We start from the raw sequence: 22,529 nt of genomic DNA on the forward strand, positions 1-22,529 counted from the left end.
TTATTATTTTGTTCTTCATGGTAATTAGGCCTACTGGATTTTTTTTGTTTTTAATTCATGAAACTGTTAGCTTTTTGGGGAATGTTTTTTGAAAATGTTTTGAAATAATAATAATTAAAAACAGTGGTGCCTCATCACCTAAAACGGTATGAATAAGCCTTTAGCCTCAGATACTCCATTCAGAACAAGCGTCTGTATTTGTAACCTCTTTCTCTCTCTTCCTCCACCCGACCCCTCCCCCACCCCCCTCCCCTGCAAATAGGCGGCCCGCGCCCCTGCACCCACCCCGGTGGTGGGCAGCCCCGTGGGCAGCTCCCTCAGTCTGATACCGGAGGACGGACTCCCTCCCATCCTCATCTCCACCGGAGTCAAAGGAGGTATGGGAGGCCACAACATCACAGGTGCTTGCCTTCATCCTCACCATTCACGCTGCCTCCTGTTCATTGCACCCTGAGCTACGTTCGTTCGTTCGCCGCCCATCCATTCGGTGGGCGTGTTGTACATTATGTGTGTTGTTGTTTTTGCACCTGCCTTCATGTCACGGCTCTCATGTTCACCGCCACTGCCACTCATTGCCGATGGTAATGGGGAGAGGGATGACGTATGTTCACTCGCAGAGAGGAGCCATGATGGACAATAAATGGGGCTTTGCTTGTAACTGTTGCGCGGGGGAAAGGGAGGACTCGCATAGCCAGGGCGATCTGAGATCTTCGTCCGTGCGGAAATGTCCGGTGACTTCTAAACTCTATGTAGGGCTAGAAACAATTTCAGAAATTAAATTAAAATGCACAAAGACTTCATACTGGGACGGTATCAGGATTTGTTTTCAAAGCAATATAGGCGTAGGTTCTTTTAGCGGACCGTTCTTGATGCTGTTCTAGCCGGTACATTACATTTAGAAGCTCTCCAGGCGTTTACGTATAGTTGTAGATCTCTGATCTGGCCACACGAGACTAAGGGAAATGCAACACTGTTTTTCTAACTTTGGAATATACTCTGCCCCGTCTCCTCCTTCTTTCACCCAAATCTCTCCTTTCAATCCTCTTTTCCTTCCTCGCCCCAACCTTCCTTGGGGCGTCCATCTCAACCCCTTCCCTCCCTGGTGGCTCCACGCAGACTACGCGGTGGAGGAGAGGCCGTCAGAGATCATCCTCATGCAGCAGCTGGAGGAGGGAGGCCCGGACCCTCTGGTGTTCGTACTCAACGCCAACCTACTGGCCATGGTGAAGCTGGTCAACTGTGAGTTCTCCCCATTGAGACCTGAGAACCACATTCTACAAATATCTTCTCATGTCATGTTATGATCAAATCATGATAGTTTTCTGAAAAACCTGTCAAGATTAAGAAAGAGCTTTTTGGACAGCTGTTTCTTAACACTGATTTACACTTAGTTGTGTGTGCCAGTGTCCCTCATGGATAATTAGACCCTCTACGAGCGCCCACGAGTCTGTCTCAGAGCTCGTACATCGTCTCATGTTCGACTTGCGACGCCGTAGACATATTATTCCACGTGACACGCTACTGTTTTCTGACATCCCGCTTCTCGTCCTCCAGATGTAAACAGGAAGTGTTGGTACGCCACCACTAAGGGCATGCACGCCGTGGGCCAGGCGGAGCTGGTGGTCCTGCTGCAGTGTTTGCCCGACGAAAAGACCATCCCCAAGGACATCTTCACCCACTTCGTCCACCTCTACCAGGAGGCCCTCACCGGTAAGGCATACCCCTCACTCGGGTGACCCAGCCGGGGTGGTCAAGTCCCGACTTACTACTATGCCGGGACTGAGAGGTACTATTCTGGCATGTGGAGGGACTAGGCTCTGTGGGATGACTCCTGTCCGGGCCCCTCCTACGTCTCACCAGGTCCACTCCTGCTCTGATTCTTTACTTAAGTAAGAGTATCGATACTGCAAGTAAAAGGACGAGTAAAAGTATTGGCATCAAAATATACTTAAAGTACTAAAAGTAATCATTATGCAGAATGTCCCGTTCAAGTTTTAAAATGTATAAATAGCAGATCTACAACCTCACAATGCGTCACATCGCAACACATTGTGAGCTTGTAGATCCTCTATTTTCAAATGGCCAAAATGAAGTGGTTAATGTAAGTTTGGTAATAATAATCCAAATCTAACTAATGTTTTCACATAATATGTAGTAGAGTAAAAGTACAATATTTGGATCCGAGATGTAGTGGAGTAGAAGTATTGGAAATACTCCGGTAGTGGAAAAGCTCATTAGCTGCGGAGGTCCTCAGGTGATGTTGTCCATCTATCACAGAGAGCTGCTGCTGCGCAAGTTAAAGTATGAGCTAATATAACCCCAGCTGTACTGACGTAATGTCCCAGCTCTGGGCTGGAGCTCTGTGGAGACGGCTGGCCCTCGGCCGCTCTGGTTTAGGAAACCAGGTTAGCGTGGCACAGCCCAGTCTCTGGCCTCCACGGGAATACCCCCCCAAATATGGCACAAACATTAGTGTCACCTTGATGTGTGAAATTATATTTTTTTTAGAAAGGAGAGATTATTCTTTTTTTTTTAGAGGTTTAGAAGTTAAACCTCTATATTGTAATAGTAATCATTGCTCAGTAACAGTCGCCCCGTCTCTCCGGCTCTTTAGCAAAGGAAAATAAATGTTCAGGTCATGCTAGGGACCAATGGCGTGTCGTGGGTTCGAATCCCCATCCCAACGACCTTTTCTGCGTGTCACTGCCCATCTCTCCCCCCCATTCCTGTCAGTCTACTGTCCTATAAATAAAGCCCCAAAAAACGAATAAAAAAAAAAGCATAGGAGCCAATTTCATAATCAAGAGAAAGCACTCCACAAAGATCATTTACTGTATCATCTTACATTTTTATAGTGTTCCAGATCCAGTTTTTTTGTCTGATCATTGTCATCTGCTCAGCTTCCATAGGGCACCCCACCTCCCCTTTTGTCCTGCATTCGGCCTCCACACACAGCGAAGTGAGCACCAGCTAACATCGGGTGACTTTGACGGCTCTCTTTGCCTCTCCCGGGCTGGTTCTGGTGGTTACATGTTCACAGCTCACGTGCAAACTCAAGGGCTCTCCGCGCTGCAGAAGGGGGGAAGCCAGGCTCGCGTTGTCACTGTCGTTTCAGATCTACGCAACGTCTGTCACTCTGGTCCCACGCGGTCTCCTCGCCATTTGCTAGGGTTGCTGTTTTATGGCCAGGTGCCATTATTTATTTATTTTATTGACGTTCCATCTCCCAAGATAATTAGTAACACGAAGCCCCACATGTGTAATACAAGGTTGCAGGCGGAGCTCGGCACCGGTGGTTATAAGCTTTTATAAGTGCTGAAAATAGCCGACCTACAAGCATCCGCAACACGTCGTGAGCTTGTAGGTCCGCTATTTTTGGATTAGGCTTTAAACCTAATTGTAATGTTATGCCTCGTCGTGTAATGTCACATAGTGACTCGGCATGTTTTTCAGTCGGAAATTAGATGTTTTCACCGAGTCAAAAGTATGAATTAGAGTGACCATCAGCTCCCTACGTTTGGAGAGTGTGTTTTCTTCCCGTGGTAGATTAAGCCAGTCTTTTATCCACAATAATCTGGGAGAATAAATTGACACGTACTAAGCCACACAGCCACTTCATATTCAGCCCTTCAAAGGATGATGAGAATTAGAATTCCAATTCCTTGTCTTCTCTGCCTTGCTTTTCCTTTTCTCACACTTCCTCCACATCCCATCCCCCCTCTCTTTCTAAAATCTCCACCTTTCCCCTGTCGTACATATATATATAATATATACTGCAACATTAACTGCTTTCAACCTTCTGACCCTATTTTGGGCTGGCGAGTTCTTTTTCAGACATTTTCACCATTTTATAGGTGAACATTTCAAAGAATTCTAAACGTTTTAAACTGTTCTTCAAAGTGTGTGTGTGTGTGTGTGTGTGTGTGTGTGTGTGTGTGTGTACTATTCTCCACTATTACCATTTATTTTTAAATAGGGCTTAAAGGAGTAGTTCACCCCCAAAGAATGACTTATTATCAATTACACACCTTGTGAAGCATTGAATTCATGGACATTTTGTTTGTTTTTGTTTTGCAATAATAAGCCAATAATTTGATAACCGGCGGAGACTCTTCGCGTGCGGTGAACTACTCCTTTAAGTGGTTAAGCCACATGTTTTCCTCCTCCACCAACTCCTCTCCGTATTCCCATCCTGCATCCTCCTCCTCTCTCACACCTCCCCATCTTTTCCTCACTCCTGTCATGTGTGTGTGTGTGTGTGTGTGTGTGTGTGTGTGTGTGTGTGCGCGACTGCGCGTGAGGGGGTTATGAAAGTGGCCACGTGAGCAGCATGACGCTAGTGAGAAAGGACACTCGCTCCACTCACAGAATCTACGCGGCGGTGTCCTTGAACTGCCGTCCTCTGGTTGTGGCCGCGGCAGGAAGCCACCAGACGGTCGTACCATAGTGCCGCTGTCCAGTCAGAATGCTTGTATCTCCATGTCGTTGCCATCAGGGCAGAAACCTCTTATATTCTAGCCTTTTGTGTTTTTCCCTCCTTGATCATACGACCGTGTCACACAAAAGCATCAAAAGTAGCAAATCCGCAAGCTCGAAACACGCCTCGAAAAGCTTGTCGATCTGATACTTTTGATGCATTTGAATTTTAATCCTGAAAAGTAACAGTTTTGGACATAATGAGGTTTCCACCCGACAGAGACGATATTTCTTCTTTTTCTTTATTAATCAATGCCCTATTTCATACTTTGATGTGCAAAAGTAGCAAAAATAACAGAACTACATACAAGCTACAAGGTTTCAGTTAGGTTGTAAAAATAAATACTGTTAGCTTAAAGGCGGAGTGACACGCCCCTCGGGAGCTAATAACTGCTATCAAACTATGCTATCATGATTCTGACGTCAGGGTGGCGAAAGCTTTCCCCAACGACTTCTATGCGGGCTCGCCGGGCTTGGTGGCCGTGGTAGCATAGCAACTTATGCTACTATTTTGGTGTCACATTTAGCTTGAATACTGGGTGAAAGTCTCATTCAAAAAATTAATTTTTCGCAACATTGTTCAGGTGAACTGTGTGTTTATGCTTGTTCATTGTAATAATCAATATCGCTATGATTATTTTATTTATCGCCGCGTCGCTCCGCATGACAACATACAGTCTAGCCCGTCTCAGATGCAGGCTGCACACACACGGACGGACGGACGTATAGTCTCTGGTCAGGTCCCCTCATTGAACTGGGCATGTGTGTACGCACACACACACACGGCTATAGTGCATGACAGCGGGGAAGAGAGCTACAGACGCCCGAGGCAGATTCCGTGCCATTGCGTGTGTGTGTGTGTGTGTGTGTGTGTGTGTGTGCGTACACACATGCCCAGTTCAATGCGGGTCCGTCCGTGTGTGTGCAGCCTGCATCTGAGACGGGCTAGACTGTATGTTGTCATGCGGAGCGACGCGGCGATAAATAAAATAATCATAGCGATATTGATTATTACAATGAACAAGCATAAACACACAGTTCACCTGAGCAATGTTGCGAAAAATTAATTTTTTGAATGAGACTTTCACCCAGTATTCAAGCTAAATGTGACACCAAAATAGTAGCATAAGTTGCTATGCTGTGTGTGTACACACATGCCCAGTCCCCCGTAGAGGCTCATGATCTCGTCCGCAAGACTATGCCTCGGCATAGCGATATTTATTATTACAATGAATACAAACATAAACACACTATAGTTCACTTGAACAATGTTGTGGTAACTAACTACGGTATTACAGAGTGAGAGCGAGGGTGTACATGTCAGCCTGCGGCTGAGAGGGGAAAAGAACAGTAGAGAACAGCTGCTCTCACAGCGGCCAGACAACAGCAGACCGTCCGTAGTCGCGACTGTCGCGCTGCGGGGCTGAGAGGTCTCAGAGCGGGCAGACAGGGGTGTTGGCGACCGGGGGAACATGGGACTCCAGTCCAAAATTTGCGCTTGTGCTGCAGTTCCCCTAAAAAACCCCACGCCAACCTCAATTGCATTCAAACTAAGCATTTCTGGCGAAAAAATAATTTTTTTCAATTACATTTATAGCCAATATGACGCTAAATGTACCGTCAAAAACGCTAGCCTGACCTATAGCCACTTGTTGCTAGCGCCGTAGCCCCGTTTCAAACTGTTTCAAACTGTTTTCAGTCAGACCACGTGATGTGCTGTACCACCCATATTAATTTCGGGGCATGTCAGCGGACCTTTAAACTTGGATAAATGAAAGAATTTTAAGTCATTTTTTTACTCCACTCACTGAATAAGCGTAATGTCTCTGCATGATGCAACGGCTCTCACCTCTCCACTGTCCATCTGAATAAATCATTAACAAATACACTCCCCTCATCTCCTCCCGTCAGCACTTTGCAATGCCATGTGAGAGTGAGTGGTCCAACTCTGGACTCCTCAATCACTGCCCTCCACACTCCCTTATCTAGCATCAGGGTCTTGAGCTCTGTCGCATCACAGTGCATCTACATAAAACATTTGAACTTATTCCAAACATTTTCTAACAATATTAGTTTTTTTAATTCAGAAATGGCAGATGTACAAGCTCGCAGCTTCTGTTCTAAACCACTGTTCTAAAGATTTTGCTTAAAAGCTGGTGTTGCTATATGTGATATACAGTATCAGAACACTGTGCTCCCGTCTGCTCCATCCATCCAGGCACCGTGCTGAGCCACCTGAGTCACTCGTTCTTCACACAGAGCTTCCTGGGCAGCAGGGAGCACGGCGGCTTCATCTACATCAGCCCGTCCTTCCAGTCGGTGACAGACCTGCTGCTGCCCAACCCTCCCTACCTGTTCGCCGTCCTCATCCAGAAGTGGGAGACGCCCTGGGCCAAGGTGTTCCCCATACGCCTCATGCTGCGGCTGGGGGCTGAGTACCGATGTAAGTGGAGAAGTGATGGGGCCAGAATCAAACTTTTGCCACGGACATATTTGTCCGTGTACGGACATATTGATGAACCCTGATGATGGAGGTTAGCTAGTGTCACAAAGTAGCTGCGGAAAAACTCATTATGTCTCATAAGTTATCAGAATTGCCCAATAAAACAAATCCAACATAACTCGGGAAACTCGTGTTTAGCAGAGAAACCTTTTCGTGCCAAGGAGGACGCAGGGATTTAAAAAAAAAGAAATTGTGCCTGGGAACTCAAAATGATTCACTTTTTTTCTCCAAAAATTGTAAAGAAAAGAAAGAAAAGGAAAAAATAGAAGATGTGCAAGCTCGCAGCGTGAGCCATGTCATGAAGCCTTGTGAGGGATTTGGCTCAAGAGGCACTTTATTCTGACACCAAATCCCCTCCTGCTGCCTGATCCGCCTACCTCGTACTGGTGTTGCCGTACTCGTAAAGAGTTCCTGGCTCCGCCCCTGCTGAGGAGATTCCTGAGACAGGTTTTCAGGCTAATTAGATCTCCAGCAGATGCATCAATATATGGTGATTCGTTTTCCAGCTGTTTTGCAGAGATAAGGCCAAAAATAGATGTTCATAAGGAGCTTTGTAGAGTCCTGCTGAAATCGCTGTCTTATTTTTTGCGCTTCTGTGGATTAACCCCCACTACTTTCCCTACAGGAGGCACAGTATTTACGTCTATGTGAGATTCTGTGCTTGGTTAAGCCATTAATACCTGAGGCTACAAATGCCTTCTAAAGTACGTTTTCAAAGAAAAACATGTTGCCAAGGAGCCCCAAAATGATATGTTATTGTATATCTCAGTGTGTATGTATATGTGTATATATATATATATATATATATATATATATATATATAAATGACTAGGCTTTCCCGGTTTTAATGGGTTAATGTTTGATGTCAACACAGTACAGACTTAGGCCTGTCACAATTATCACATAATCGCGTAATAAGCTTGTAGATAGGCTATTTTTGCTGAAGAGGGATGGTGTAGAGAAAAAAGATCAGATCAAGTACAGAGCCAAAGGTCAAGTTTACTGAGAAGTATTGAGGGTTTAAGTGGTTAAATGTCAGAAAACACACATAACATGAATCCAATATGTAGTGGCGGGGTCCCTGCTTCATCTCTCTCTCTCAGCTTAGGCAGGGGTTCTCAACCTGTGGGTCGAGACCCCCAGGGGGGTTCCCACATGATTTTTGGCAGGTCCCCAGCTGACAGTAAAGTGAAAATTTAAGGACGTTTAAGACATTTTTAATACTGGAAAGAAAAGAAAAATACCCTGTAGAGTGGACTTCTAGTCTGCTCGTCATGTTTCAGGGCTGACTACTGGTGTAGTGTGAACTAGATGCCATATTCTCAATATCAACTCTCAATTAATATATACCAATCAATCAACTCCAAAGCAAGACTAGCGAAAATAATGCTATCTTTGTTTGTTTTGGTGAGCTCCGTGTTGCCAGATTCTGAGAGTGAAACAAGCGACCAGGTCTATGAAAACAAATCCAAAAGAAGAAACCCGTTTCATCACTTGAGCCCTATTACATCAGCTATGAAATAAGCCCAAATTATAAAGCAACGGGCAACTATGAATATTAAGCTTGTACAGGAAAACTAGCCTCCCATTTGTGGATTTCCGCAAAAAAAAAAAGCATTAGCACAAACCGCAGCATTGGTAGAACCACTTCGGTGTGACAGCATGCACCAGTAAATGTGATTCTACCTTCTAGTTTGAAGTGTGTTAAACTTGGATGCTGTAACAACTGAACACTTTATTTTTCCAGTCTATCCCTGCCCGCTGTTCAGTGTACGGTTCAGAAAACCTCTCTTTGGAGAAACCGGTCACACCATCATGAATCTACTAGCAGTAAGAGCTTTGTTTTTCACTTATTTCCCATTGTTTTTTTAATCCCATTTCGTCTCTCACTACGCATGAAATTGTGGTTCAAACTATTTCTCTGTGCCGTAGGACTTCCGTAACTATCAGTGCTGTTTCTCTGTGCCGTAGGACTTCCGTAACTATCAGTACACATTGCCGGTGGTGAAAGGTCTGGTGGTGGACATGGAGGTGAAGAAGACCTGCATTAAGATCCCCAGTAACCGCTACAATGAGGTGAGACACTAATTTAAAAGCCTCACAGTTCCTCCTGTCTTGTATCTCGTTAATTGTTAATTGCTGTTAAGAAATTCTTCAATTAAACTTAACAGTTAACAATTAAACGAAAATCCTGTTGTTCATTGGGTGGTTTTCTGTGAATGTAATGCTGTCTGCATGCACGTGTGGCAGAGGAACGCAAACCACCACCCCCGCACCACCACAGAAACGTCTCTGCTTTTGCATGTGATGTGACAGACAAGACACTTTTCATTTTATTTTATTCCTCGTACAAAGCCGTTTTCCGTCACAATCCCAGTCTATTGATGCTGATATATGATTAAATGATTGATTCTTTATTTAAGTGTCATGCTTCCGAAGAAGCCCAGCCCATATGAACTTACAGGACACTTTTTACAGTTTACATAAACAATGACAATAAATGACATGACATTTTGCAAACAATAATCAAGTGAATACTAAACTTACACCCAATATTCTTGCAAGGCAGATTACATAATATACAAAATAAAATAAAATACACCATTATGCCTGTAACCGGAGATACATGGACCTACTTGAAGAGCTGGGATGGTCTTCTACTCCAGGCTCTAGAAACAAACTGTGCTGTTCAAAATACTTTTAAATAACCACTCTAACTTCTGAACATCATCTTCCCAGAATATATATAAGTGGCACATCTGTTATGCGGGTGCTTGTGGCGTTCGTTGGCTTGTGCGTTCCTCATCCGCCGGTTGATGAGTAAGGGTCCTTTTACATGGCCAGGAGGACTGTGACAAATAAACCAGTTTATTATTTTAGTTTTTAAAAAGGATTGGAGAGCTTAACCACTTGAACCCCAGCCAGGGGGAACATTCACCAGAAACAGCAGATCTACAAGTTGCTGTTTCTGGCGAAGGAACCGAGCAGAAAAATTACAGAGCCAAGTTGTGTGGCTTGGCCAACGTGTCGTTTGGCCACCGAACGCGGCGACAGATGGAAGCCCAGCAACATGAACACTGGGACCGTTTGACAACACAACAGCATGTCAACGTCCGGCCTTTTAACGCAGCGAGTGGGCTAAAAATGGCTCCCGATTTTTAATTTTCAAGCTGTGAAGGACAGATTCAAAGAAACGCCATCCGTCAATGAGTCACTGAAGGAAATTAATAGTTATTTTTTTCTTTTTTTTTTGCGAGTAATGATATCCGTGCTATTCATAATGTGTCCGTGTCCTCGTCCAATCTGTCATCTCGAACGCAACCCACTTAACAAGAACAAAGAAAGAAACACTTCACCCATGTGCCCAACGCAATTAAGGCTTAACCCAATTCAGTCCCCAAACACCCTGTCAAGCAGCTTAACCCATTAAGACCGGGAAAGTGTCATTTTATACTTTGGCTAATACAAAATAACAGATGTACAAGCGTGGCAAGCGTGGCACGATGAGCGTGTAGATCTGCTAATTTAGAAAAATCTGAACATTTGTGCAAATCTTTGAATATCCATGTTTAAAAGCAAACATTTTCAACTCATGTCTTTGCTTCTGGGGGTCCCTGGAACTAAATGTTTTGAGATGGGGATCGCCGGCCAAATGAACACATACAAGTTTGGTTGGTCCTTGACATGGAAAAGGTTTTGAGCACCACTGATGTATATCAACATACGTTTTATCAGAACACTGTCAGAATTCAGAATTCATACATTTTGTAGAATCCGGTCCTCGCGGGTCTTAATGCCTTAATTATACACAGAGAATGTTTGTCCTTTCCAGCTCATGAAGGCGATGAACAAGTCCAACGAGCACGTGCTGGCCATGGGGGCGTGCTTCAACGACCGGGCCGACTCGCACCTGGTGTGCGTTCAGAACGACGACGGCAACTACCAGACGCAGGCCATCAGCATCCACCATCAGCCCCGTAAAGGTAACTACTAACTAACTACCACCAGCATCCACCACCAGCCCTGTAGGTAACTATTCGTGTTGTAGTCGAGTCCACCTAAAGCGAGTCTGAGTCAAGACCAAGTGTGGGAGTGGTCCAAATCGCCGTGTAGGCCCTACACTCTATTATTTAACAAGACAGCTCTCCTATGATGTTAATGTGAATAATATCCTCATAACATTTATTTCGTTGCATTGTAGGGACTCGTGACTTGGGAGTAGGGGGGGGGGGGGGGGGGGGGAAGTCCCTTGGTCCGAGACCGAGTCAAGTCCAAGTGAAATTATGGGCGAGACCGAGATGAGACAGAGTAAATGGAAATTTGGGCTTGAGACCTGACTCGAGGTCAGTGCCTTACCAAAGTTTATTTCGGCAGCAGTTCTTGCACGTCCAAGATTTTTTTAACCATCATAATATAAAGAGTATATATAAGAGTGTGGTTGATTTGTGAGAAACTCATTCGTGATTGATATCCATTTATTTATTTCTGCAATCTGCCCACAACTGCAATCTGAGGAAGTCCATGATCTCGGTGGTTTGACCCAGAGCAGTGGCGTCAACTCCGTGGGTGCTCAGGAGCAGAAGCACCCACTGGCAAAATAATAAGCCAATAATAATAAGTTTGCGGGGCGGGTGGGCACCTTAACCTTAACTATCGTTATAGGAACCTTCCGCCACTGACCCAGAGCCAACTAATAGAAGAGTTACGACATTGAGGGGGCAGAAACCAAGCACTCGAGCGCTGTTCATGCAGCCTGAACTGAACAGTTTCGGGAGACAAACATAGCAGTTACTTTTGCACGCTTGATGCTACACAGACCATGCATTGCTAATGCCTGCTAAAGCTAATGTTAACAGCCTGACTGTGTGCGTGCGTCCTTGCAGGCGGAGGGCTCTCGTCTGGGAGTGCTCGCACACACACACACACACACACACACACACACACACACACACACACACACACACACACACACACACACACACACACACACACACACACACACGTGTGTGTGTGGAGTTTATGCTTTGAGAATTTCTGCCCTCTTCCATGGCATTTGCACAAAAAAAACCAAGCATTCTCCCATGTTGATAAGAGTATTTAAAACTTGAAAAGCACTAAAGCAGTGGTTCTGAACCTGTGGTCTGGGGGGACCACCAGTGACCAGTGGTCCTTGAGGTGGTTCCAGGTGGTCCCCAGCTAAATGACGGAGACTTGGTAACCAAATGAACCCTTATAGATATTAACTCTTGAGTGTAACATTAAACCAAGTGGGTCCATTTTCACACTCTCAACAGTTGAATAATTGTTAAACATCTGCATTACTTGGACACAATTTGAGAATGTAGAAAAAAACATGTTATTTTGATCAACATTGGCCTGTTATCTCTCCGGTACCAACATCAATACAGTTCTTTAGTTTGGGTCTGGAAGGCTAAATGTCATCAAATGGTGGTCCGTGGCTCAAATGCAGAATAAATAATGGGCCTTGTAATGAAAAATCTTGACAACCACTGATTTAAGTTTGCCATTCATCGCAATTAACTATCATGTGATTAATCAATCATGCGATTAATCGCGATTACATATTTGAATCGATTGACAGCCCTATTATTATATAAGACGGAGGCAACAATTGTGCAAATAGCCAATCCACAAATTAACAACGACCAACGATCTGCTATTTCACAACATTTATCTGTAGAACAATTCTGTTGCTTGTCTGGGTGGGGGGGTCCCCAGTTCAAATATGATTACTTTGGCGGGTCACAGCCTGAAAAGGCTCCTATAATTGCTAGCCTACCACTTTGATATTAACAAAAAATATGTTGTAACTTGTATTGCGTAGCCTTATGTACGGTAACTATTCATTGATTCACTCCCCAAATCCATTTGGCGCTTACTTCGCATTCTCTCATGTTTGGCTAGTTGATGTCAAGGTGATGTATGTTTGCTCAGCAGTTGCTGATGTCTGTTCAGGAGGTTTGATTGTTTACTCAGACCGAAAACAAATTAGAGGGAACATTGCCGCGGAACACCACACCAACCTCCACGGGGACCCCCCTTATATTAAACACACATAGATACAGAAGCTGCTGGTTATTATTCATGATGAATTAATTATTGTTTGGTCACTATTGGTAGAACTGGGCAAAATTGCTACTCTTGACAGGTATATCAAGGGCAAGGCTGAAGCATGCAGCAAAGCAGAGAAAGCAAGCCCTTGAAACCCTGGCCCAGGCCTCCACACTGACAGAACTGTCCTGTTGACTGCTGTGCAAACTATCCCACATTTTATTTATTTTGCCACTGAATATCTATCTTACTTGATGTGAAGAGTGTGGGATTTTGAGATTGGAGTGTTGGACCCATTGTTTGCAGAAGCAAGCTGACCTGTTTGAGACTTCAATTAAAAAAAACAGTTGGAGTAAATTGTTTTTCTATGACTTTATTAACGTCTTGTTCAATACTCACTATAGATTTGTATTTAGTAAATCATCTGTCATTTTATTCTATGATCTCATCAGGGAATTAATGTTATTATCTTAATACTGAGAGTAATAGATTGTACTGAAGGGCTCGATTTTCATCCATCAACACGTTGTGAGCTTGTAGATTGGCTATTTTAACTATTCAAAGATGTCTTTCAAAATAGTATAAGGTAGTTTAGGGATAAGGGGTTGAGCATGGATGAAAACAGAGCCCTAAGTGTACTATAACCTTGTAATGTCCCCCATGACCCCCCCCCCCCACCCTCCCCCCCCCCAAATGGGTTTGGTACCCATAAACCCTAAAAAGAATTTGCGCCGCATCCCCCGCACACTGTCATCTTTTTCACCCTCGGTCTGTTTGCATGCCTGAAGTTGAATTGAAAGTTATGACGGTTAAATTGTCCCTTTCCTGGTCTTTGCAGTGACTGGCGCCTGCTTCTTTGTGTTCAGCGGTGCTTTGAAAGCCTCATCGGGGTACCTAGCCAAGACCAGCATTGTAGAAGGTGAGAACTTTGTCTGTGGACCTTTAAACCCCTAGCACTGTACACGAAAATAGATATTTTAGCTCACTTTGATATATATCTTTGACCATATAATGTCATGCCCAAAATACGGATCCCAGTTGGAAAGTGGTCAATATGGCTGTTGTTGACAAAGGTTACTGGTCTATTCACAAAATGTAAACGGTGCAGGTGTAAATCCTCTACATTGTGCCATACAGTGAGTCAATATTGATGACGGATACATAAAGCGGTTGGATGGGGTATAATTGGATGTATGGATATGGAATGATTGATTAAGCATTACTATGCTTAGGTTAGTTATAGGTAGCCTCGGAGACTGCAGGCATTTTATAACAACTTTATTGTAACATAGTGATTTATGTGTAATAATATAGAATAGAATATTGTTAAATCTATTAATTTGATTAACTGTTGCACTCCGATACATTATACAACTTACAGTATACAGTACATACTTTAAATAATGTATCTGCCAGTTTCTCTAGAACAGTCTGCAGCCAGCGTTTTTACTAATCATGTACACAGAATATTTTGTTCTATGACTATGTAAACACCAAATATCTCAAAAGAAAGAAGATAATCTTTACTTTCATCGGGAGGATAAAGTGTGTTTCTGCAATGTTCCTTTCTTTTAGTTATTGGCAGTTGAATATAGCTTGTTTTCACCAAAAAATGCTGGGAACAGAAAGCAGAGAAAAATAATTATGTTTGTGAAATCCTATAATTGAATTTGATAGGTGATTTGTTTTGATCAAGTTTTATTCCGGTTGTTCTCTGATCCGGAAGCCGTAGATTAACTCACGAGGTTGCAGAAGGAAGAGCGCACTCTGTCGTAAACACAGAAATCAACACATGATGTCTATAGACCTCAATGGCAGTAGATGAGCATTGCTGAGAGCATGGTTTCCCTCCCTCTCCACATGGTGGTGGTGGTCAGATGGCGTGATGGTCCAGATCACGGCGGAGACCATGGACTCTCTACGGCAGGCCCTGAGGGACATGAAGGACTTCACCATCGTCTGTGGGAAGCAGGCTGAGCAGGAGGACAACCAGGAGCACGTCCTCGTTCAGTGGACCGAAGACGACCACAACTTCAACAAGGGGTGAGAGGACCACGCAGGGAGAGGGCCACGCAGGGAGACGGGTCCATGCAGGGAGACAGGGCCACACAGGGAGACGGGTCCACGCAGGGAGACAGGGCCACACAGGGAGACAGGGCCACGCAGGGAGACAGGGCCACGCAGGGAGACAGGGCCACGCAGGGAGACAGGGCCACGCAGGGAGACGGGTCCACGCAGGGAGACGGGTCCACGCAGGGAGACGGGTCCACGCAGGGAGACGGGTCCACGCAGGGAGACAGGTCCACGCAGGGAGACAGGGCCACGCAGGGAGACGGGTCCACGCAGGGAGACAGGGCCACGCAGGGAGACGGGTCCACACAGGGAGACGGGTCCACGCAGGGAGACGGGTCCACGCAGGGAGACGGGGCCACGCAGGGAGACAGGGCCACACAGGGAGACAGGGCCACGCAGGGAGACAGGAGTTACAATGTGAAATGATCCGTACTCATCTTGCGATCGTATTTTTAAAGATGGAGTGCAGACGGCCTTAAGATCACACTTTTATTGGCGGTGAATGGCGGGTGTACCCGAAGCCCTAAGTCACACGTGAGGCATGCACGTGCAATGTCGTGCATTATGTTGAGTTGACGCATGCAAAACTGGTGTAGAATTCAGACGAGAACCAATATAGAAATCAATATAATGTCTATATAATCCGCTCTTACTGCAGGCCGCTGTTATCTGACCCCCAACTGTGTGTGTGTGTGTGTGTGTGTGTGTGTGTGTGTGTGTGTGTGTGTGTGGTTGTTCACACAGTGTGATCAGCCCCATCGATGGCAAGTCAATGGAGTCCATCACTAGCGTGAAGATCTTCCACGGTTCCGAATTCAAGGCCAACGGAAAGGTCATCCGCTGGACTGAGGTACCACAGCTGAGCGTCCTTTCACAGCACAGCAAACCATAACATTCTGATTAGGTTGTTTATAAGTAGAAGGGGAGTAGAAGTAAAAATTCAGACAATTGGTAATACTTTATAATTATAAGTAAAGGGAAAAGAAAAACCTACTTATTGAAAGTTGATATACTTAGTTATTTTTCACCACGGGTTCTTGGCATTGAAAAGTCCGTGAACCAACCTGCTTTAAGGCCTGAGACCAGATTCTGCAAATGTCTTCTAAATCCTAACAGTGTGTGTGTGTGTGTGTGTGTGTGCGCGCGCTCCTCAGGTGTTCTTCCTGCAGAGTGAAGACCAGCCCAGCGGTCTGACTCTGAGCGACCCGGCCGACCACAGCCGGTTGACGGAGAGTGTGGCGCGGGCGTTCTGCGTGGCACTGTGCCCACACCTCAAGCTGCTCAAGGAGGACGGCATGGCCAAGCTGGGCCTACGCGTCACCCTGGACTCGGAACAGGTACAGTTCTTCTGACTGATTGCTGCAGTGCTGCTATGCTTTGGAAGAGTCCAGGCCATCCCACATTATGGCGCTGTCGGGGCATAATGTTTTTTTTTCTCGTTTTTTTCTTGTAAATTAATGTTCCACTTGATCGTACTACAGCGTCACACAAAAGCATAAAAAAGTGACATTGAGCTTGTGGATCTCCTACTACAGTAGTTTTACCTACCTTGGCCTACTGATTTCAGATCCATCCATCCATCTTCAACCGCTTATCCGTAGTCGGTCACGGGGGCAACAGCTCCACCAGAGTGCTCCAAGACTTCCCTCTCTAGAAGTAAATGTCTACACCTCTTCATACCAACGCTCCCCATTCTTCTTTAGTAAAGCTTTTTGGCCTCATTATGTACAAAAGCAATTAATGACTGTATCAGCACACGCATACGTATTCCCAATTGAGCTTCATGGGTCATGTCAGTGCTTCATAGAGAATCCGGGACTCTGGGTAGCTCAGTCGGTGGCATTTAGAGTTAGACCATACTGTACACATGGGCAACTATACAGCCTGGGGGCCACATGCGGCCCCACCATCACTTAATGTGGCCTGCAAGTTAATATCAGAATACTGATATATTATTGATTTCAGCTGTTACAATTCCAAACATGCAAACTTGACTCTCTATATATGTAGCTTAATGATTTTAATTTACCGGTAGTTCATAACATTTATATAACTATAACTAAGTGCATTAAATAAAAAGGTTACTTTTCAGGATTCCAATTAAAAAATTGAAAAAAATATATATTCAGGATTTCAATTCAAATATAGCAAAAATAGCTGATCTACAAGCTCATAACGCTCAACGCGTTTTGAGCTTGTAGATTTGCTATGACAGAAATGTGACCCTCTGGAGAGAGTGTGGAAATATAGTGTCCCTCTCCATCTTGCCCACCCCTGATTTAGACCACAAGGTCATGGGTTTGATTATATATAGATAAAAAAGATAATATATAGACGTGAATATTTCTTATTAAAATACCTTTTAGTTTTTTGCTAATTTCTTTTTTCTTTTCATCCCACACCCCGGTAGTTTGACACCCCTGCTGTAACAGGCTTGTAAAAGTTAAATTAAAGGTATTCTATGAGTTACAGCCATTACAACCGCAACCGTGTCATTTTTGATTTTAGCTTTTGGCTATTTTTATTTTATTTTGGCTATTCAAAAACAGCAGATCTACAAGTTCACAGCTTGTCACTTTGTGGCGTGCTGCACTCTTGTACAGTGTTGTCCCTGAACGTGTTCAAATAAGCCCAAATGTCCCCACCCAAACACTGAGATAAACTTGTTGTTTGATTAAACATAAAGTACTACCGAAAAATAGCTTCCAATAGCTTAACAAAACATCTCCCACAGTGAAGCCTGATTTATTATTCGTCATACAACGAAAATAGCTGATCTGCAAGCTCACAACTCGTTGCATCCGTGACACGTTGTGAGCTTGTAGATCAGCTATTTTCAGCATAAAAATGCGGAAATATGCAGGTTTTGCTTTCACAATAAAAGAATATCAGCTTTCACAAGTTAATTTTGTCCCATATAAAGACAGAAGCAGGAAAAGGATTTCGGATTCTGTGGCATTTAAACATTGTGGGCACCTCAGTGTTAAATTGGCTATTTTTCCCAAAATGTAAAAAAGGAATTAATTTGGATAATGGTAAAAATCACTTTATTAATCCCAAATGGATTTTTTTTAAGGTTTGGACTTTATTCCCAATAGGAATGTGTATGTGGTTCTATATGGGCTGTGGCAATACTTTTGACAATATAGCTCGCAGCAACTATATTAACAACTGTATTGGGGGGGAAAAAAATAAAAAATATAGATGACTAAACAGTGCAGTGCACAGAACAGTAGACACTGACTCAACGGTGTGCAGATGCAGTGCACAGAACAGACTCAACGGTGTGCAGATGCAGTGCACAGAATGGTAGAGTAGTAAGACAGCTTTCGCCCACAGCCAGTGAGTCAGTGAGTGCACTCAAAGTGTCCCCAAACAAGAAAGTGTGTGTTCCTGTATGATTAAAGTGATAGTGCTGACAGAGAGCTGTCAGTTTCCCAGACAGACACACTGCCCAGTGCGTCACTCACCGTTGTCTCCAAGGCTTCACAAGAAGTGACACGGTGACGGGTGGTGACGCCAGGGTGACGCTGTGTCATCGAGACTGCTCTAGTGGGATTTAGTGATGACATAATGGTGGTGTCAAAGCTACTACCTGCCCAACCCTGACTTAAATAAAAATGTTTTCTATCAATTGCGCAGTAAACGACACCCCTCGAAGCCTTGAATTCATGGCCACTGGGAGGCTGGCTGGTCAGAAGGAGACTCAATTGAGACTATATCAATTGAGATCAAATTATTGGCTCATGAATGTGAAAAAAATAAAATCTCTAGGATTCAAGGCTTCATGGGGTGTGTAATTGATATAATAAAAATTATCTTTAACAAATGGCGAGATCTACATCTACAAGCTCACTTTGACCTTGTCTGCTTTTTTTTATTTTTTATTTTTAATACAAACATTTGGAAACTTTTGGATACATTTTCTTTTTACGTAACATCTTCTATTCTGGGGGTACCTATTTTCAGATGGGGGTCCATGATGGCCAAATACATAGCTATCAGTTTGCGAGTCCTTTACATTAAATCACACGTGTGTGTGTGTGTGTGTGTGTGTGTGTGTGTGTGTGTGTGTGTGTGTGTGTGGTGGTCAGTGTGAAGCTCAACAGCTGCCTTTAGGCTGCTCAACAGTGCCACTTTAGGTCACCCAGCGGTATTGCAGCTGTCTGTACTCAAACATACATGCATACTGTACATACATTGCATACAGTACATAGGGACAGACACACATAGCTGTTCATTGGAGTGGTTAGGCACCGCTCAAACGGCCAACACTGTGCTGCTGTCCCCCGTTCTAGGTGGGCTACCTGGCGGGCAGTAACGGCCAGCCGCTGCTCCCCCAGTACCTGTCGGACCTGGACAGTGCCCTGATCCCCGTCATCCATGGAGGGGCCTGCCAGATCAGCGAGGGTCCCGTGGTCATGGAGCTTGTCTTCTACATCCTGGAGATCATCTCCTAGGGAGACTGACAAAGAAAGAGACTCCAAACATTAAAAAAGAGGCCATTGAAAGAGTTCCTCCTCCGTTCTCTTATAGCTCTTTTACCGGGGGCGGACCACACCACACACCCTGGTTCTACGGCTCCTCGGCTCTCCCAGGCTGCCCTCCTCCACCTCCCTCTCCATCCACTGGGCACCTCAGACTGCCTGAGGAAGGCCGTGCTGCTGGTGGTGACCGGCAAGGAGGACCAGCTTTCACATCCAGGTCTCTTATGATGCACCCCGGTTGTCATCATCTCCTCCAATCTGAAGGACGTTCTGAGCAAAGGGATGTCCGTCCGCCTGTCGTTTACCGTTAACTGTAGCCCCAGCCGGCACGCGCCGCTGCAACTTCACCGCGACATTCTCTGTAAAGATGAGGTGCTGGTTTTCATCTACCCTTAAACGGGATGGCTCAAATAGCAATGGCTAAATATTTGTTTTTAAAACCTGCGAAGCGGGCCCAGTTTACTGGTATGGTGGACATTCAGATGGTGTCATTTATCGCTCACAGAAAAGTTTAATTATTATTTTTATTAGCTTTTCTGGCACTCTTTTTGCAATACACAGTAAGAGTGTTTATTTACACACTTTTGGAATTCTTCAAAAATTGCTCAAATATCAGACCTACAAGCTCACAGCGCATCACGATGCACTGTGAGCTTGTAGATCGTCTGTTTTTCGCTGCGCGTTGCCATCATGCACCGAAATATAAAACAGGGCTCAAGTGGTTAGCCCTTTAAAGTGTTTGTTGTGTGGCCTGTGATGTGCACACTCCAGGTTAAGGATACATTTTAAACAAGATTTGTAGAAGTACTGATTTGTTTCCCTTCTGGCAAAACTGATATACTCATCAATATCCTCTCAATCGTTCCAGTTCCACCATGGTAGCCACAGCTCCCAAGGGAGCAGAAGCACTTAGCCTGGGCTAAACATCTGCAAAAGGCGTCCTTGTAGCACAGACGCAGCTGTGAGACCACCAGGGCATCCCTGCCATGTCTGGACTCATCATCACCACCACCACCACCACCACACAACAAGCACCCACAGTCTACAGACACAAGGAGAGAGAAAGTGCCTCTGTGTGGCCATCCAGTTCAACTGCACCCCCTTGGTGCAACAGTGCCTGCAGCAGCAACTCCCCTGGAGGACGCAAGCGGAAGTACAACAAGACACAAAATGTATACTTCTTTGGGCTTTAGACGCGTCTCTTTTAGCTTTATCCGTTTGATCACCCCAGATGCTTTATCATTTCACGATGGCGTATGGACGCCTTGGACGGCCCTATGGTTTGATTGTGTTTGTACATAATAATATTACTATTTTCTGGTCAGAACAATGGCTCTGCCACACAAACGAGTTTGGGACTCGGTAACGCACTAGCACTCGGACCCTGAGGTACAGAAGGGGACGGTGTTAAATGAAAAAGACGGTGACAGAACAATAACAAATATGTCGACTCTTTCGACTGGCATTCTGTGAAAGTCAGCGGAACCTGAATACTTCATGTCATTCTCCCTTTGTCTTAGGCCCTAACATATGCCTCATTGCATGCCGAGAATAGCTCAGGATATTTTGCGGATGCACCGCGTCATGAGCCTTTCTCGGCACACAACGAAGCATAGATTCGGCCCGAGACATGAACTCTGCTAACAACAAAAAAACAAGGTTTCAATGCTTTATCCGTAACTCTTTGAATCACAAACGAGGACAGAGGACAATAAAAAGATCCTTTCCATCCAACAAACCCCCCTCCCCCAACACCTCCGGACCCCACAGCTTCCTATAAACTATTAGCATTAACCCACCCGGACCATGCAGCGAGGGAACATCATCCCAGTGATGAGCCCCTCAAGTTTCATTATCTTAACATCAGCAAAGCTCTGTCTTTCTACGTCAGTGGTTGGGGTGTGAAAACAAAAACAAACAAAAAAACATTACTGTTGACGTAAAGTTTAAAGAAATAGAAAATAACACAAACAATGCAGAAGCAGTGCACTGGATTCAAAGCCATTTTACAGGAGGGAAGACACTGACCGGGGGAGTGGACAGCAAGTCTGGTTACAACAACCCAGAAAAAATAGTTTTCTTAAATTCAAGAATTCATGAAAATAGCTAAATTAGCAGATCGACAAGCTAGTTGTAGATCGACTATATATATATATATATATATATATATATATATATATATATATATATATATATATATATATATATATATATATATATATATATCATCATGTACTTTCAACTGAAATAGTGTTAAAACAGAACTATGTAACTTTCCTCTCCTACCCAGTATTTGAAGTGCTGACATTTTTACTATTGAGCTAATAGAGCCGGCCTGCTTGCCCAGGGGATAATTTGAGTCTTGACCATCAGGTAAAAATTCATGTCAGATCCTGTGTCTAGGTGAGACCTTTGGCACAATCTAAAATGTCTCAATAGAAGAGCAGGGAGATAAAATACAACCACCCCAATTGTATCGGTTATATTCTATTCACATAGGCCCCTTTTCCATCGGTTGGGAACCGGTTCAGTTCACAACCAGTTTTTTAATTGTTTATAGGATCAATATAGGTAAATTAATATATGATAACCCTTCCACAGGAGTAGCTTTTTCATATTCATCGCACATTTTGTAATTTTCACCTACAGTAGGCCTATACGTGATAGGTGAATAGGTAAAAAATACATTTATAGTTCTCACCATGAAACTTCCCCAGTTGATTACTTACACAGACAATGACAATTAGGCATTATGTAGGAAAATATGAAAAAAATAGAAAATATGAAAAAGCTACTACTGTTGAAGGGTTATCGTATATTTCCCCACTCAATTCATAATTAACATTGCAATTTTGGAGGTCTGGCTCATGGACTTAAAAGTGGTTCTGAACTGAACCGGTTCCCAACCAGTGGAAAAT

At 44.2% G+C, this 22,529-nt stretch overlaps 1 protein-coding gene across 3 annotated transcripts in view; it reads left to right on the forward strand.

Annotated features, from left to right (window-relative positions):
• The window catches only part of zfyve9a (zinc finger, FYVE domain containing 9a), a 56,298-nt gene extending 34,551 nt beyond the window's left edge, over positions 1-21,747 (forward strand). The window contains exons 10-21 of one of the 3 annotated variants that reach the window (XM_080778650.1): positions 263-401; positions 1,117-1,239; positions 1,555-1,710; positions 6,695-6,919; positions 8,727-8,809; positions 8,951-9,055; positions 10,812-10,962; positions 13,890-13,970; positions 14,929-15,094; positions 15,869-15,974; positions 16,279-16,461; positions 19,423-21,747. In XM_080778650.1, coding sequence (XP_080634776.1) covers positions 263-401; positions 1,117-1,239; positions 1,555-1,710; positions 6,695-6,919; positions 8,727-8,809; positions 8,951-9,055; positions 10,812-10,962; positions 13,890-13,970; positions 14,929-15,094; positions 15,869-15,974; positions 16,279-16,461; positions 19,423-19,584 — 1,680 coding nt within the window. In that variant the 3' untranslated portion in view covers positions 19,585-21,747. Of the gene's footprint in view, positions 1-262; positions 402-1,116; positions 1,240-1,554; positions 1,711-6,694; positions 6,920-8,726; positions 8,810-8,950; positions 9,056-10,811; positions 10,963-13,889; positions 13,971-14,928; positions 15,095-15,868; positions 15,975-16,278; positions 16,462-16,691; positions 16,809-19,422 lie in introns of those variants that run through there. The other 2 variants (XM_080778651.1, XM_080778652.1) reach the window with 2 other exon arrangements.
• Positions 21,748-22,529: the final 782 nt, after the last annotated feature.

The sequence above is a fragment of the Protomyctophum bolini genome, assembly GCF_963924005.1.
Source record: "Protomyctophum bolini genome assembly, chromosome: 12".
Lineage (NCBI taxonomy): Eukaryota > Metazoa > Chordata > Actinopteri > Myctophiformes > Myctophidae > Protomyctophum > Protomyctophum bolini.